The 16,954-nt window shown below is 37.4% G+C and overlaps 1 protein-coding gene across 1 annotated transcript in view; it reads right to left on the reverse strand.

The window, feature by feature from the left end:
• The window catches only part of LOC149142912 (putative aldo-keto reductase 1), a 49,630-nt gene extending 34,029 nt beyond the window's left edge, over positions 1–15,601 (reverse strand). The window contains exons 1-4 of the mRNA XM_089451373.1: positions 15,425–15,601; positions 15,100–15,267; positions 14,488–14,688; positions 14,060–14,232 (exon numbers count right to left, since the gene is read on the reverse strand). Coding sequence (XP_089307499.1) covers positions 14,060–14,232; positions 14,488–14,688; positions 15,100–15,267; positions 15,425–15,475 — 593 coding nt within the window. The 5' untranslated portion in view covers positions 15,476–15,601. The remainder of the gene's footprint in view (positions 1–14,059; positions 14,233–14,487; positions 14,689–15,099; positions 15,268–15,424) is intronic.
• Between the last annotated feature and the right edge of the window lie 1,353 nt (positions 15,602–16,954).

A 16,954-nucleotide genomic window follows, 5' to 3' on the forward strand; every position in this document is an offset into this window, starting at 1 on the left:
AAGTTACTTGATAATTTCACATAAGTGATCCCATCTATCTTCACTTGGTATAGAAAGATTAACCAATTTCCTATAAACTTCATCAAAAATGTGTTTAATTTCATGCTTGATTGTTAAATCTAAATCTAAATCCGCTAACATTTGTTTCCCTATAAGATGACCCTTTATACCTGCAAAACTTGATTTATCAGTTGCCATTGCATAAAGCTTTTGAAAATATTCCTCCGCACTGATCAACCTATCATTTGGTGCCACTAATCCTGGCAGTCCTCTCTGATTGAGTAAATTAAATTTAAAATGAAACCTTTCAACAACAGTCTTCAAGGCTTGGCACTTGGTCTCCAACTGAGTCATGAGGTTATTTTTCTGCAAAACCTTCTTAATCTCCAGAATGATTTCTGTTATGTCCAAAATCTGAGTCTGCCCCAACTCGGCCCTGGTTTTTGAATTGAGAACTTTGATCATGTATGTAGCTTCACTTTGTCTTTAAGAAGTTCTCTAACTTCTTCAATAGTTATCTAGCATCTGTTTATAAGTTCTTCCTACTAAAAAATGATCTGTATGGAGGGCCATACTTCAGTTATGGCCTGACTGATATCTGCCCAAATGTTTTCCTTAGCTTGGGCCAAGGTTTGAGCCATTAATGACTCACTTTCCAACTCTTCTATCCTTCCAGTCAATCTGTGGGTCTTCTGCATTTCTTCAACATAAAGAGTGTCATTTTTAATCTTCTGAGTCTCCAGATTCTTGAATTTCTTGTGAAGCTTTTCATTCTCTTGTCTCTGGAGAGACAGCTCTTGTATGACTTTATTTAAATCTCCTGTTTAAATCTCCTGTTGTTGATGTAGACTCTATTGTTGCTGATGTCGATTCCCCTACTATTTTTGACACTGTAATAGGTATAGTTGTAATGGGAGCTATGGCTACTTGAGCATATTGCTCCTTTTCTTTAAGCAATTTCTCAATTTTCTCTTCCATGGTCTTTATCTGTACATCCTACTCAATGATCAACTTGAGCATTTCTTCTTTGTGCTGCTCACTTTCTACTATCTCCTTGGTTTGAGGATCCCCTGTAGAAGGTAGTTTGAGATGCTTCCTTAATGTTGTAATGTCTGCATTCTTCTTTTTGATAATGTCCTCTGCAGCTTTAACATCAGTGGGGTCATACCCAATTTTAATTACTAAATCTTCTAATGATTTGACCTTGTTATCCTTTGCCAAAGAGGATATCTTTTCAATCTTCAATTGCAACTGTACATTTGAAAGAGTTGTTCTAAGTTTTGACAATGCCATAGCAGTGTTGGTCATGGTAGAGAAAAGCACCTCACCAGACTGCTTATGCATGTCCATCTAATCAATTGGGTGTATCTGATTGGCATCAAAAGAAAATGCATTCTTCTTATAATCTGAAGAAGCCTTTGGAAAAGGCACTTGGGCTTGTAGGAATGCCATTTGCATCTAGCCCTTTTCACTGTCAAAAGTTGTTAATAACCTATGTTGTGAAGTAGATGTCTGTTTCCAAAACTGAGCATATATATTTGCCTTCAAAGATTCATTCCTCTGTTTAATTTGAAGGAAATTTGTGAAGATGATTGGCTCCTCTTGCTCACTTACTCCTGCAGATTGGGTAATTTCTAACAAATTTTGTGAAGTTGAAGAGGAAGATGGAGTAGTGATTGCAGCTTCTTCTGTCCCTGTAGAAACCTGTGAATCATCCAAATTGATGATTATAGGCTCCTTCTGACCTTGACTAGTGGTAGTGCCTTTGGATTCAGTCCTTGATTTCTTCTGATAATGAATGAATTCCTTTTCACCTTTTGCTAACGATGAAGATTCTTCTCTGAGCCTCTTGTCCTCCTTGCTTTGAGAAGTGGGAGTTTGGAGAGTAGAAGGAGGTAAAATCTGTTCTTTTGCTTCTTTAAGTGTATTCTCCTCCCACTGGTCTTGATTTATGTACTTCTCAATCTCTGGTCTTGGAGTATGATTGTAAGGTGTGGTTTTGAGTTCCACCCTTAAGTTTGAGACAATATTGAATGGGTCATAAGACCAGGTGAAACTTGGTTGGAAACCCATCTGTTTGAGGATTGCATCTGCCTCAATACCTGCTGAGCTAGTATTACAAATGAATGGTCCTACCTGTGACTTGAATTTAAACTGAGATTTCCTCTTCCCTTGAATGAAATGAAGTTCATCCATATTAATCATTTTCCTAATATATTCCAGAGAGAATATTCTCATTGGAACATATTTGGCCAATTTATATGGAGCCAGTTCGTAGCCATATACTCTAATCTTTGTATAATTCTAGTAAAGATACCAGTCTCCTGTTCTAGCTTGGTCACTGAGGTGTAGGATCCTTTTGATTTCTGGACTCATCCTGGGCTCACTTTGGCTACTGAGAAGTTGTGCAACTGGATGAATAAAACAATCAATGAAGTCTGAAAACTTGAACTCAGTTGAGTTCCTCCTGATCAAAGAAGTCCACCATGTGACTGCCTGAATCACTTGTTGATCATCCTGCTTGTGTAAAACAATAGGTAACCTGTCTCCCTGTTGAAAAATAATCATTTGCACTAACACAAAGGAATATTTAAACACTCCTTCAGTAGTAATTTTCATCAGTTGTTCATGCATACGTTCAACCAAAAATTCATTGTAATTATACATGAAAGCAAGTTTGTTTTCTTTAGAGAAAATGGATAGATAACCTAGGATAGATTCATCTACCCATTGATCTGTTTGGTAGCCTAACAAGAAAGAAACTAGGGAAATGATGTGTTTAGCTCTCTCAGGAAACATAGATGTTGGATAGGGAGGGTTCTTTTTAGGAAGTTCAGTGTCTTCTGGGAGGAAGATCTCAAAAATTTGAGCTCTTTGGGGGAAAGTGAACTTATGGTATAGGTCCATTAAAGCAGCAGTGGAGAAAACGCTAAGGGAATTGTTTTCAGGGATCAAAAGCATGTTGTTGATAGTTTCAAGGGTGATAGATATCAGAATGTCTCCATTCTGAGCTACCACGGTTCTCTGTAGGGGATTATACTTAGCTTAACACCACATGACTAGATCAGGAAAAGGATGAGCTTGAGGAAACATATACAGGGGCAATAAGGATTCCCATAGGTTGATTTCATCTTCAGAGCCGAGATAGGTCTGTTTTAGCCAATGGTGCAATTCGAACATGTCAAATTCGCATTCTGTATTTGTAATTTTTAAGAATTGGTCAGCAAAGGTTATATGATCCAAGTCTAAGGTCTTAGAGAGCTTGGGGTTTTCCTGTGATGAACTCTGACTAGCAGAGGGTTGTTCTTTTCTCTTAGGAGCCATAATTTGCAGAATTAAGATGAAGGGATAATAGAGGATAAGGAGAAAAATACCTCAAGGTCTGTCGTTCTGGTGGTAAGTTCAGTGGTGGCGTAAAGCAGAAACAGGAAACAGAGAACTTAGAAAATAGTGAATCGGGATATAAGACAAGTTAGGGAAAATCGCATAATGGGGGTGAGGGAATTATTTATAACAGGGATGGATTACAGTTACGGAAAAGCCGTTGTTGAACGGAAAGATTGGCATTAATGCAGAGGGAAGAACAGTAACGACAGAAAAAACGGATAGGCAGATAGGCAGCAACGGATAAGACACGCGACATGTAGCGATTGGGAATAGAGGGAGCGGGAAGGGAGTGCGAAGTGCGGAGGAGGTGCCACGTAGCGAGTGGCCCACACGAAATGAAACCACTTTTTGAAACCCCCCCCCCTACCATTATCGCACAACAGTGGAAGGGGGTGCGAAATGGCTTCTGCACCATTGATTTGGGCGGGGAAGCGGATCACCGTTAAAAAATGTCCGTCACTTAGTGCTTCTCGACAAAACGAGTTTGTCGTTTTGTGACTTTGACTTAAAACTTTACAATGTTTATTTGTACAAAAATTAATCACCCATAAAAGGTAATTAAGTCCTAATCTAATCTTAATCTAACTTTTGGCGCATTTGGACTAGCAGCCATTATTTTGCCTAATTTATTTATAACCCTAATCTAATACATCTTTGGCCAAATTTTGAGCATATTAGGCCATCAATTTATTCTATTCTATCCTAACAGATAATGTTCCACCAAGATTAAACAATTTGGCGAACTTATTCACTAATCTAAAACATAAATTTAAATGATTTGATCATGATTAAACAATATGATTCAAATCAACAAAAGGTTGTGGCATTTAAACAAACTGCACACAAAACCTTAATTTATTACAATGGAATTTATTTCTATAAAGTGGCACTTAAACGGGCTCACTTTTACAAATCTTGATTTTCTTTTGATGGGGTTTTATTTCATCTCTTTTTATTTTCTATTTTTTTCATTTTCTCATTTTTATTCTTTATTTTTTCATACCCTCTTTTATAAATACAAACTAACATATCAAAAATAGAGCCTGTTACAATGATGTCCAAAGTCCACAAGATGATGAGTAATGTCTCAATATATGTAGAAATGCATCACATGATGTGAGATGACCCAAAGTGGTGAGAAATGACAAATAAATAACTTTTCCTTAGGAACTGTGAAATGCCTCAAAAGTCACTACACCTCACCTAAACTCATTAATGCATGCGCCTTGAATTCCTTTGAATAGTGATGTGTTATGGTTAAACCTCTTGAAATCTAGTGGCATTTCTCATTTTCCGGCATTTGATGATAAACTTTGATGAGATGGTTGAAAGAAATGATGAGATTAAATGAATGATCGGACTCATACTTCAGACCATTCATGTTTGAAGTTGATAACTGAATAATTAATTTGATATCCACGTCATTGCAGACACAAACATAATTAGGCTAATGGACTCTTAGTTCCACAATGAACTATCAGTTACATTTACTCCTGCTACCCTTTGATGTTACATTGTTGATGTGAGCATAGGAAATTTGATTTACTCTTTGCCACATTTGTTCAAAGCAATTTCCAACATAACACAAGCATGCTCTATAACCGATATCTTATTTGAAACTTGCTTAAATCCAATGTTATTGGAACCGAACTGGAAAACCCTCTGAACCGGGAACCGGTTGGAACCAAACTAGAATCGATAAAAAACTGAACCAAAAAAACGGTCTACCAAAAACATGTAAAATATTCAAATTTTAAAGAAAAACATAGATATTCATATGCATTCATATGAATCTAAATCATTTATGCACAAACAAGCAAAAGTTCTCATTTATATAGCATGCAAGGGTGCACATGACCAAAATAGCATCGAGTGCAATCCATCTCTTAACCGAAAATACATCAATACATGGGCTCTAGATGGCCTCAATCATCCCAAAAAAATCATGCTACAACAAATGCCTACCTATCATCAAAATCATTGCCTATATTGGGATTTTTGTCATCAATATCACCCTCTAAGCATTAAAATAAGATAGAAAAAATGTGGCATCTCGATTCAAGATTTTGTTTGTGTGATGAGTACATTTTTAATAGGGTCATGGTAGAGGAGTTCAACAACCAATGCCACTAACATCAAGGTACATAGAGGGTTTGCTGCTCTTGATTAAATACTAGTTCCATACCCTCGCAAATGACCAAATCAGATGGAAACATTGCAATCCCCCCAATTCTGAAATCTTGGAAAACTATTAAGTTTGTTGGATTTTGAGTGAGATCTAAAATTCTACTTTCTCCATATGAAATCCAATGAGGTTGGAACCACTCTCAAAAATCCTGATTCATTTCATGGTAATGTTAAAATTTAAGTAAAAGGATGAAAATGAAAGATAAAGGAGAATGTCACTTTTACTTTAAGAATTTAAAATTACCATGAATTACATAGCAATGCCATGGCCATATGCTTGAATATTAGGCTGCCCCACTCAAATATTTCCATTTTGTCTTTAAAAAATTGTGTTTCAAACATCTTTGATCAACTTATATGGAGCCGGTCGGTTTGGTAGAAAACCGGTTGATTCAGTGATAAAAGGCCAGTTCGACATTAAACCTGTCATTTCCAATTTGGAACCTCGGATCAGCTGGTTCCACAGGTCCTGCCCGATTTTGATAACACTGCTTAAATCTGTGGTTTGCTAAACACATTGCTCACTAAATCTTTCTTCGCATCCTAAAATAGGTTGGTTATTGATCATTCAATCTCTTTGCAATTCAAGCTAGGATAACACTCATCCTATACAATGATTTAGCTTGATTGATCAATAGGGTTTCCCCCCTTGACTAAGACACTTCTTTCCTTAGTCTAAAGAGTGGGGCAAGGCCACTAAGGTGACAGTGGGCGGATTGCCTGGGAGTTACCTCTAGGCTCTCCTAATAGGGTTTGGACTTTTCCCTTTAGGTGAGAGTTTGAGCCATAACATTTTAGTGCCACTATCGGGGAGAAAGTTTACATTCAGAGTTAAGAATTTCTAGTTTTAAATTTTAATGAGCTTTGGATGAGCTTATCTAGCGACTCCACGAAATAAACCCTCACGTAGGACATATTCTGGAAGAAGATCTTCTCAAGGCACCTTTCCTTTGATCCAAGAATACAAAAGATATTTCCACCAACGAATCCATAGGATCAAGCAACCCCCAATATTTGAAGACTACCTAGACTCTCCTAATACCTAATACTCATTTGAGGGTGATATTGTACAAAACATTCAACCAACAATGGGTGAATGGCTTACTGAATCAAATATGCCTTTTAATCTTATGAACATCCAAGGCTATCCCCACAATATTCCTAAGAAAGCTATTGACAAGTTGCCCAATTTTCAAGAAACAATGTTGTTTCAACAGCAAATTATTGGAGATCCTTCAAAACTATGACTATGAAATTTGCTAGCAATCAGTTTGATCTAAAAATGAGACTGTTTGCACTCTCTTTGGAAGATGATGTATCACATTGGTTTATAGCATTTCCTACAAATAGCATTGGTGCAATGGCTGAGTTTGAAAATGTTTTTCTGGAAAAATGGGGTGAGAAAAAGGACAATAGGTATTTATTGTTTGCACCTAGTTCGGCCAAGAGAAATGAAAATCAGACAACTAAAGAATTCAGCCAGAGATTTACTCAAATTGTCCAAAAGCTGAACCAAAACATTAAGCCCTCAGAGCAAGTAATCCTTAACTATTGCTTGGACATTTTTTATGGAGAGTGGGGATTCTGCTTAAGGCAACAAGAGCCTAGACACATTGCCACTGCACAAGAGTTTGCCATTAAGGTTGAGAAGAATATGTGTGCAACATCCAACCAAGCAAGCTCCTCTAGAACTATAAGTGAGCCAAAGAAAAGTGTAGTCAATAGTAAATTCCATGGGTGGATGCCATTTTACATTCGGATCATTCCTCCCTCCTTGAAAAGCAATGGTCCCCATTGCGTGAAGTTCCCTCCTGAGAAGTCTTTGTTGAATATGAAGAGCCACTAAATAGAAAGGCTTTGTGTGGTTAACCCATAACTGTGATGAACGAAGATCTAAGGATAGAGATACTCTATAATGCTTGTGACCAATTGTGATACTGACAGTTTACGACCTAGCACATGGACTTTGATGAAGTATGGGTTTGGGGATGACCCATAACCATGACAAACGAAGATCCGAGGATAGAGATACCTTGTAATGCTTGTGACCAACTGTGATACTAATAGTGTGCAGCCTAGCAAATGGACTTCGATGACAAGGATTTGATGTGGTTGACCCATAACCGTCATGTTGACCGTTGATGAAGTAGTAGATGCCTACATAGCCTAGGGTGGAAGGGCACGTCTCCAAAGAACCCAAGTCGGATGCTACTATGCTGAAACCAATGAATGTAAAGCAGGGTGGGAGAGCACGTCTCCGAAGGGAACCCACTCCGAATGTTGCTCCAAATTTAAAATTGACATAACTCGGTCAATATAACTCAAAATATTTATTATAACCTGTTTTTGGAAATAGAATGACCATTCTGCATCTTCTCATGTGTTTGAAATCTCTATCTGGACACTCTGGAAACTCAGATTCGCGCTACAACTGTTCTACCGTCAAAAAAGTTCTGAAAAAAATGTTGATTTTAAATCAACGATATCTCTCTCATTCGAAATCCAATTCGACCCATTTTATTTTTTAAATTGGGTCATTTTGCGAGAGGAGCTAAGATCTACAATCAATTTTCTGAAATTCTTCACAAAAACTGCAAAAAATGATAGGAAAGTTGCCATCCACGAATTGCCGCTAGAAAACTTTCTGCAACATAACTGATTTTAAATCAGCAATATCTCCCTCGTCCGGACTCCGATTCAGTTGATTTTTTTTTTAATTTGGGTATTTTTTCGCAAGGAATCCAGGTCTGATATTTGTTTTTGTAAATATTGCACCAAAACTTTCAGATCTGATCTTAAAACTCGACGCCTAAAAAAAATATCTGTTAAAAAAAAATTATTCCCACTTTGCCCAAGAAAGTGCTTTGTGGAGGTCGTAGCACGTGCCTAAAGTTTGTTGAATATTGCTACAAAAATTTGAAACTGAAATATGCATCAAACCCTCATTCCCATGGAATCGTAACCTGAATCTGATACCACTGATCCGAATCTTGGGGGGAGGCCCCCAAGATCTAAAAAATTGAAATGGATCTTGGGGGGAGAGGCCCCCAAGGTCCGAAAAATTGAAATGCCAGGAGAACACACAATAAAAAAACCACAAAGAAACTTTTTTTTATTAAAACAGATAACTGTAAAGGCTACATTGTGGTGGACAATCTGTCATTTTACAAAATGCGACTTGTTACTTATAGCCTTTTTTTGTTACAATACCACAGGTAAATTCCATGGGTGTTTAAATACTATGGGTTGATGTCACTTATAGTACCATGGGTGAATGAATACCATGGGTGGGTACCACTTACAATGCCATGGGTAAATTCCATGGGTGGATAAATACCATGGGTGGATGCCACTTACAATACTACGGGTAAATTCCATGGGTAGATGCATACCATGGGTGGATGAATACCATGGGTGGATGTCATTTTACATTTGGATCATGTCAACAGATTAAAATTCCATTTGGGGCAAAATATAGAACTTTGCCCCAAATCCAACTCCAAAAATCATCTAGCAGGGCATTAAATCATTTATGGATAAAGAGGAGGGCAAAGACACCAGGGTAGCAATAAAAAACCAACTTGTAGGGGCCTCAAGGGTGGGGGGAAGTGAGAGTGGTTCTTCAACATCACATTCCACACCCACATATCCCAACCCCTCAGCTTTCTCATCTTTTTTGTTCCTAGAACCACACCTAGTGCACAGCCTGGCATCAAATTGACACTTAAAAAAAAGGAAAAGGTAGAAACTGACAAGTTGGTCACTAAGTGTCTTCGATGGAGTGATGTTCCTTTCAACATTGCCAAGACAAACCATTCTACCAACCTATGTTTGATGTTGTTACTGTCATTGACCCGAGCTACAAAGCCCCTACCTTTGCAGAGTTGGGAGGGACTCTTCTTCAAGATAAAAAGGTTGATTGCAATGCTAGATTGGAGGAGTTTAGGGCATCATGAGAACACACTGGATGCACAGTCGTGTCAGATGGTTGGATTGACCAAAAGGGTAGGACCCTTCTTAATTTCTTGGTTATTTGTCCCAAGGGGACAATATTTATGAAATTTGTTGATGCATCTACACACATTAAAGATGCACATTTATTATGTGAGTTGTTAGATATCTTCATTCAGGAAGTAGGTCCACAAAATGTTGTCCAAGTCATAACAGACAATGCTGCAAATTATGTTGTTGGCAGGTTGCTTATGGAGAGGTATCCTAACTTGTTTTGGACACCTTGTGTGTTGATTTTGGGTAGCATCGAATGTGCTTTAGCTCTGAAATTTTGCGGAGGGGCTAGAATACATAAGATCTCCAAGACCCGGAAATCGTTTGGAGAAATTCCACCCGGATGATGAGTTATTAAAATAATTAATATTTTTAATGGGTTCCTAACTCTAAATTTAGGAAAATCAAAAGATTGATGGGTTTTAATAAAAATATGGATGAAAAGCTTCTAAGAGACGAGGATCAAGTCTGTTTTAATCTTAGCCGTTGATTAGGGACTTAATCTCGGTCGTTGATTCATCAACAGGAAAAGTATAAGAGGAGGCTTGAGGGTCAGTTGGAGATACACCAAGTGATCAGTCAGTTCGATTTTTCTGGGGCAAGGTTTCTTGAGAAAATCGAACAGGTGATCTAAGTTGCAGTGAGGGGCAAAAGCATAGATTTGGATCGGAAAGGAGTTCCGAGCCAAAGAGTAACAGTCAGAGAGGCAGCGCAGAGGCCTACGCAGCCCAGGAAGGAGCTCACGCAAAGCTGACGCAAGCCAAGAGGGTCTCTTGCAGTGGCAGTGCAGGATAATCGTCAGAAGTTCGAGATTTTGCCGAAGAAGCAAGGTTCTGAGCCGGGAGAGCTAAACAACAGTCTTCCTCCAGCAAATCGATCCAGCAGAAGGAGTGACGCAGTCTCCCAGAGGCAAGACATTGGCCCACGCAGGGATTGCGCTGGGATTTTCGTAGTGCTTGCCGGAGTCAGGGCACTCAGTGGATCAGTTGTGACTTGGAGAACAATGCAAACCCTCGTATGTATTTCTTGCTGCCGAGATTTCTCTGAAAGGTTTGTCGGTGTGAGAGGCAACCTGTTGTACTCAAATTTTGCTTGCTTAATAATACAAGCCCTCTATATGTTGCACCAGTTTTCCTACGTTGGGTTTTTTCGGGGACATGTCCAAAAATAATGGTGTCCCTTGAGTTTTTGTCTCGTACCTATTTCAGTTTATGATTTGTATGTCAGTGTAGTCTACAGTAGTGTTTTTCATCACTGTTTATAAATTAAATAACTTGTTGAATGGAATAACAAGTAGGAGATGATAAACCAGTGATTGCAGTAGGATTTTTGATGTGTAGATTCAGAAATTTTCACATTGTGTTGCTCATTGTATTGACTTGATGTTGGAGGATATAGGTAAGATTCCTCTTGTGAGGGATATTGTTGAATCATCCAGGAGCATAACAAAATTTATATATAATCATGCGTCTGTGCTTAGCTTGATGAGAAGATTCAACAACAACAAAGTGTTGGTGCGTCCTTCCATTACACGATTTGCCACTACTTTCATATCTCTTCAGTCTCTGTTGAATTTTCTATGTGGGATGTGAAGAGCATGTTTCTTTCACAAGATTGGCGTGCTTTATCTATTAGTCGCAAACCAAGGGAGAGGGCATATGCAGACTAGTTTCATATGATCAGACCTTTTGGGCGAAAGTAGAGGAGGTGTGTGCCATTTCAGAACCTTTGGTAAGGGTTCTTTGGTTGGTTGATGGAGACAAGCCCGCAATGGGCTACTTATATGAGGCCATGGATAGGGCCAAAGAAGCCATTTGTACTTTATTATGAAGATAAGGGAAACAAGGGGTTAGAGAAACAACAGGTCATATAGAGAGTGATTAATGAGTGATGGAACAATACCCTCCATCGCCCCCATTCATGCTGCAGGTATCTACCTCAACCCCTCATTTTCTTACTCCTGTGGTTTCAAATTTGATGTCGAGGTGATGGATGGATTCCTCACTTGTGTCGAGAGGATGGTGGCATCTGAGCAAGAACGTGAAGATATTTCTAAAGAACTAGAGATATATAGCATGGCAAGTGGCACATTTGGTTTTACCATGGCTATTAAGAATAGGACGACCAAAATGCCAGGTAAATTTTAGTTTGTTTCAACTTTCAACTTTCAAATTTCATAATTCATTGTCTCTTTAGAATTTCAATGTTTCAACTTTTTTTTTTTATGTTCCTCATTTTTCTTTTAACTTGTAGATGCTTGGTGGACAAGTTATGGTGGCAGAGTACCCCATCTCCAAAAGCTTTCCATTCGAGTGCTCAACCAAACATGCAATTCCTCTAGGTGTGAGTGCAACTGGAGTGTATTTGACAAAATACATTGCAAAAAGTGCAACAAGTAAAAAAATTTCAAATTAAATTTTTTAATTCTTTTTATTATTTTTAATATTTAAATTTTCTAAGTACTAATTTACAATCTATGACCCTAATAAAGATTAAAGTCCCAATGCCTCAATGACATGATCTACATCTACTACAATCTTCGATTGTGGGTGAGACAACTTCAGAAAACTTCTGATGTGGAAGCCATCTCATTGGACAGTGTTGATACCACTACTGCATGGAGGGTTGACACTGAGAGGCAAGGTCAGGAGGCAGAGCAGGAGGAGGATGAGAAGGAGGTGACACCATCTAGGATGGGCAGCAGCAGAGGACAGAGGCCACCTCTTTTTTGGCTTCTAGAGGACGACAAAGTCCATTTGTAGCCCTAGGGGCAGGGCCTTCTTCCTCTAGAGGAAAAGGCAAAGTCATTCCCTATTCCCATAAAAGGGGCAGAGGATCTTAGTGATTGATTACTTTATGACATGTAGATGACTCATGATATACATTTATTATATTTTTTGTTGATATTTTGAGTCTTGAGAGTTGAGACTAAAGTCTGAGACAGGACTCGAGATTCATGACTTGATTCACTATTTTGATATGCGATGTAGCACTAGACTTCATAAACATATTATATATTAGCTTTCTTTTCATGTTTATGTGGAAATGCATTTATTTGATATTGTGGATACTTTGGATGCTAAAAAATTGAATATTTTTGTATTTTTTAATTTTGCCAACTTTTTCAATTTTTGGACCCTAGCCGATTTAATCCCAACTTTGACTTTTTCCACATTGATCCACAAGAATGGCCTTGTTGATTTAAGTAATATGAATTTAATAGCCATCATCCAAAAAATAATGGGTGATAATAAGAAGAGTTGGGACAGTAAAATTAAGTATGCTCTTTGGGCTGACAAGATCCCAAAGAAGCAATCCACTGGACATAGCCCTTTCAAGTTAGTATACGGGATGAATGTGACTTCGCTTATTTGTTTGTTACTCTCTTTGTACCAATTGCTCAAACATTTCACAAATGAAAAAGAAGCATTTCAAGCAAAAATAAATCAGCCTGTTGTGTTAGACGAAAATAGAAGAGAAGTGTTTGACCAATTGGTGGGAAATCAAGGCAAATTCCAGAGGTTGTGTGTTAAGAAGGCTACACCAAGAGAATTCAATTCAGGTGATTTAGTATTGATGTGGAATAAGCAAAGGGAGAAGCCCGGTCAGCATTGCAAGTTTGGACCCTTGACCAGTTTTGGTATTTAAAACATTGACACAAAGTAGTATCTCTACAATGATAAGACTGGAATCAGTACTGGGCCAGTAAAATTGTACCACGCCTTGATTATACTCACACTTGTCCTTTTTTAGCCTTGCAAATGATGCTCAAAATAATTCAAGATAACCAATATTCTCCATACTTTTCTATGTGCAACATCTACTCTTAAAAGCATCTGATTTTACTTACTTAAAAATAAAAATCACATCAAAGTTCAAACACTTAAGCGAAACATCTCAAACTTGTTGTAGCCTCACAAATGATGCTCAAAATAATTCAAGATGAACAATATTCTACCTACTTTCTAAATGTAATTCCTAGTCTTAAAAGCATATCATTCTTCAAATACATAGCCCTCTCACATCAAACACTTAACGGAAACACCTCAAAATTGCTTCCAGATTACGCTTCATTTCCTGCAAAACTTGTTTAGCTTTGATAAATACAGCTAACAACGCCCCTAGCTTGGTTTCTTCTTGTTTGACAGTGAGCTAAAACAGGCCCTGATATGGAACGAAAGGAATAACTAAGCAATCTTAAGAACATACAAAGATGAATGTCCTCAGGAGTCCTCTTAGTTATTGATCAGAAATACGCTTTCTAAGCTGAAGGAATGTCAAGTCCAAGTCTGCATATGGATATTACAGTTTTGACAAATCCCCGGATAGCTTTCAAGTTGCAGAGGCTTCTCTATGTGAATAAAATTCTAACAATATAAACAAAATAGAATAAGAATCAACATAAAGGTTAGTTCCATAATAATGGATTCAAGTGACGAATGTAAAAATAAAATAAAAATAGAGTCAGGCTTGAAAGAACCTGCACACAGGGACTATGCTTTCCTCTATGTCACGAGTCCAAAGAGACCATTCAAGCTGAACAGCAGTAATAGGATGCACTGCATGGGCCCTTCTAATGGTGTCAACACTAGCCTCTGAGAGCCCAATATATTTTATTTTGCCCTCTTCCACAAGCTTTTTAAGCTCCCCAATCTATGTTTATCAACAAGAAAAAGTTACATTAAATAGCTGCCAGAGAAAACAGCAAGGAGCAACACCAATAAATCATGTCACAGATCAAATTGCTTCAACATACATGCACTTGCTATCTTGCCTCAAAAATGTAACAAGACGTACGATAGAAAGGCTGTAGTAAAAACAATGATCGCATCATGAAATGAATAAGAAGCAAAATAGATTGCCATCTAGCATTCTAATATCTTTTAGAAACCATAGCAAGATACTTACTGTTTCTTCTATGGGGACTGTTGTGTCCACTCTATGCTGGTAATAAAGATCAATATAATCTACATCAAGGCGTTTAAGGCTTGCTTCACAGCATTTCCGAACATACTCTGGAGTACCCTTGGCATCCATCTTTCCATCTACCATTACAATCCCAAACTTCGTTGCAAGCTGAACGTTTTCGCGAGGGAGTTGCTTTAGGGCCTGTAAATTACTAATCTCAGTTTCGTAGCAGTTATGAAATAATCATTAACTTGCCCCAAAAAGACAAACAAAAAACAAAAGAAACACTTCCGATCATCTTTGTACATCAAGCAAACCCCTCCCCAGCCTAGGAAATTACAATGCACTGGCTTACGACACTCTCGAAAGATCCTTTTGACTAAAAGTCACCAATGAAGGTATGTTCGTCCCATCGGGAACAAAACATAACACATATCTATAATGAATTAAACCTAGACCTTGGTGGAGAATATCACCACTCCATTTTGCCATCTAAATAAGACCTAATTCATGTAATCAGAAACTTGTGTCTGAATACAAGTAATTACACAGAGCCATGGCGAGTGGAATAGAGTAATTGCAGAACAAATTTATAATAAAAGTCAGTCGTACCTTGCCAACCAGGACTTCGTTTTTGGTAGCGCCATACACATCGGCAGTGTCAAAGAAGGTGATTCCTTTTTCAAAAGCGTACTTGATGATTGAGATGCCATCTTCCTCAGAGACAGGATTGTTGTATATTCCAGTAAGTCCCATGCATCCATATCCCACTTTAGACACCTTCTCCCATTCCAAACATACATTCATTCATTAATCAGATAAACGAAATCGCTGCATTCATTCATTCGTAACATAAATGCAATCATTCATTCTCAGCCGAATCAAAATGAAATGTAGATGATGATCTTGATGGGCGAGGATTGGTGAAAAAACATACCTCTAATCCCTGGTTACCCAACTTGACTCGCGGGATCACTGGATTTGCCATTGCGCAGGCCGATGGAGGTGGAGATGATGGACGTTTTAATGTGCGAAAGAAATCAGAAACCGATAAAGATAATTCTACTCAAAGATCAAGCTACTCACTTCACTGCCAGCTTCTTTAAGTAAGCAACCAATTTGACTGTTCTTAGTTGGGTACCACCAGTTGGTGGAGCCACCAAACCCGATTGGTGGTTTGGTGCGACAGTGTCACATGACCAAAAAGGTGTCAAGGTGTCGATTACCATTCAAATTGCCTCATTTTGGTGGAGTTTGTTTTTTAGTAAAGTAAAGTAAATTAAATTAAATTATATATATATATATATATATATATCGATTATATGAGTTGTTTTAAAATGGGAAAAGATTTCCATCACAAAGTTTCAATTGTATAAGTTGAAATTTAATTTTCAACGTAGTTTTAATTGAATTTAAAATCAAATTTAATAGTTGAGTGTTGTTTATTCCCGGTTGAATGTAAATAGAGTTATTAAGCTATCTTTATTGTAATGTGATGTGTTTCTACGGGATTAAGATTGCAATTATAGGAAAAACACTTCTCCAATATGGTTATGGTTATGGGATTAAGATTGCAATTATAGGTAAAACACTTCTCCAATATGGTTTTGTTATTTTGGCACAATATTGGAAAGTCATCATAAAAATAAATATTAAGTATTATTATAATTTTAGGCATTATTATAATTTTTGCACTTTTTAAGTTTTATATAAAGTCGTAATAAATTTTTGTTTTGAAATTTTGATATAATATGTTTTAGGTTGGAGAGGTAAGTTTTTTAAATATAGTAAACTTAAAATAATAGATAAATTTGTCATAAATTTTTATTATAAAATCTCGATATAACATATTGTATATCAAATTCTTCAAACACAACAAATCTCGATCACAAAATAGACTTGTCATAAATCTTCTCTAAAACCTTAATTGTAGAGTAAATTCTTTAAACACGACAAACCTTTTGCATTATATAGACCTGCCCTAAATGTATGGCAAGTTTGTCTTGTGCTTAAGGTTGGTTGTTTAAACATCGTCATAACAATCTTACACATCATTTTTCCCTACAAATATTGTCATAACAATCTCACACATCATGGGATGTCCCTACATTGGAACCTTGATGTCATAAAGTTTATGCCTAGAAAAACTATTACATTAAGGTTCCAAGGTAAAATGTATAGTATCTTTGGTGCTTATGGTTTTCCCTTTAAGCATTGTCATAATAATCTTACAAATCATTGTGTGTCCCATCCACTTGTAACAATGTAATAGTGAGTTTTTGGGAAGGGAGTTGGCATTATGTCAATTATGTTGATTCCTTGGCTCATCACTTGATGGGTGTAGGTCATCACGTTGCTCTCCTTGCTTAACACTTATTTCATTTTTCTCATTTCTTTGGTTTATTACATGCACAAGAGAAACTAAGGATGAGATACATATGATGATGCATTGTCCTATATATGAACA

This window comes from Pinus tabuliformis, chromosome X, assembly GCF_031772625.1.
Source record: "Pinus tabuliformis cultivar Carrire ecotype Pingquan chromosome X, CPIR1, whole genome shotgun sequence".
NCBI lineage: Eukaryota > Viridiplantae > Streptophyta > Pinopsida > Pinales > Pinaceae > Pinus > Pinus tabuliformis.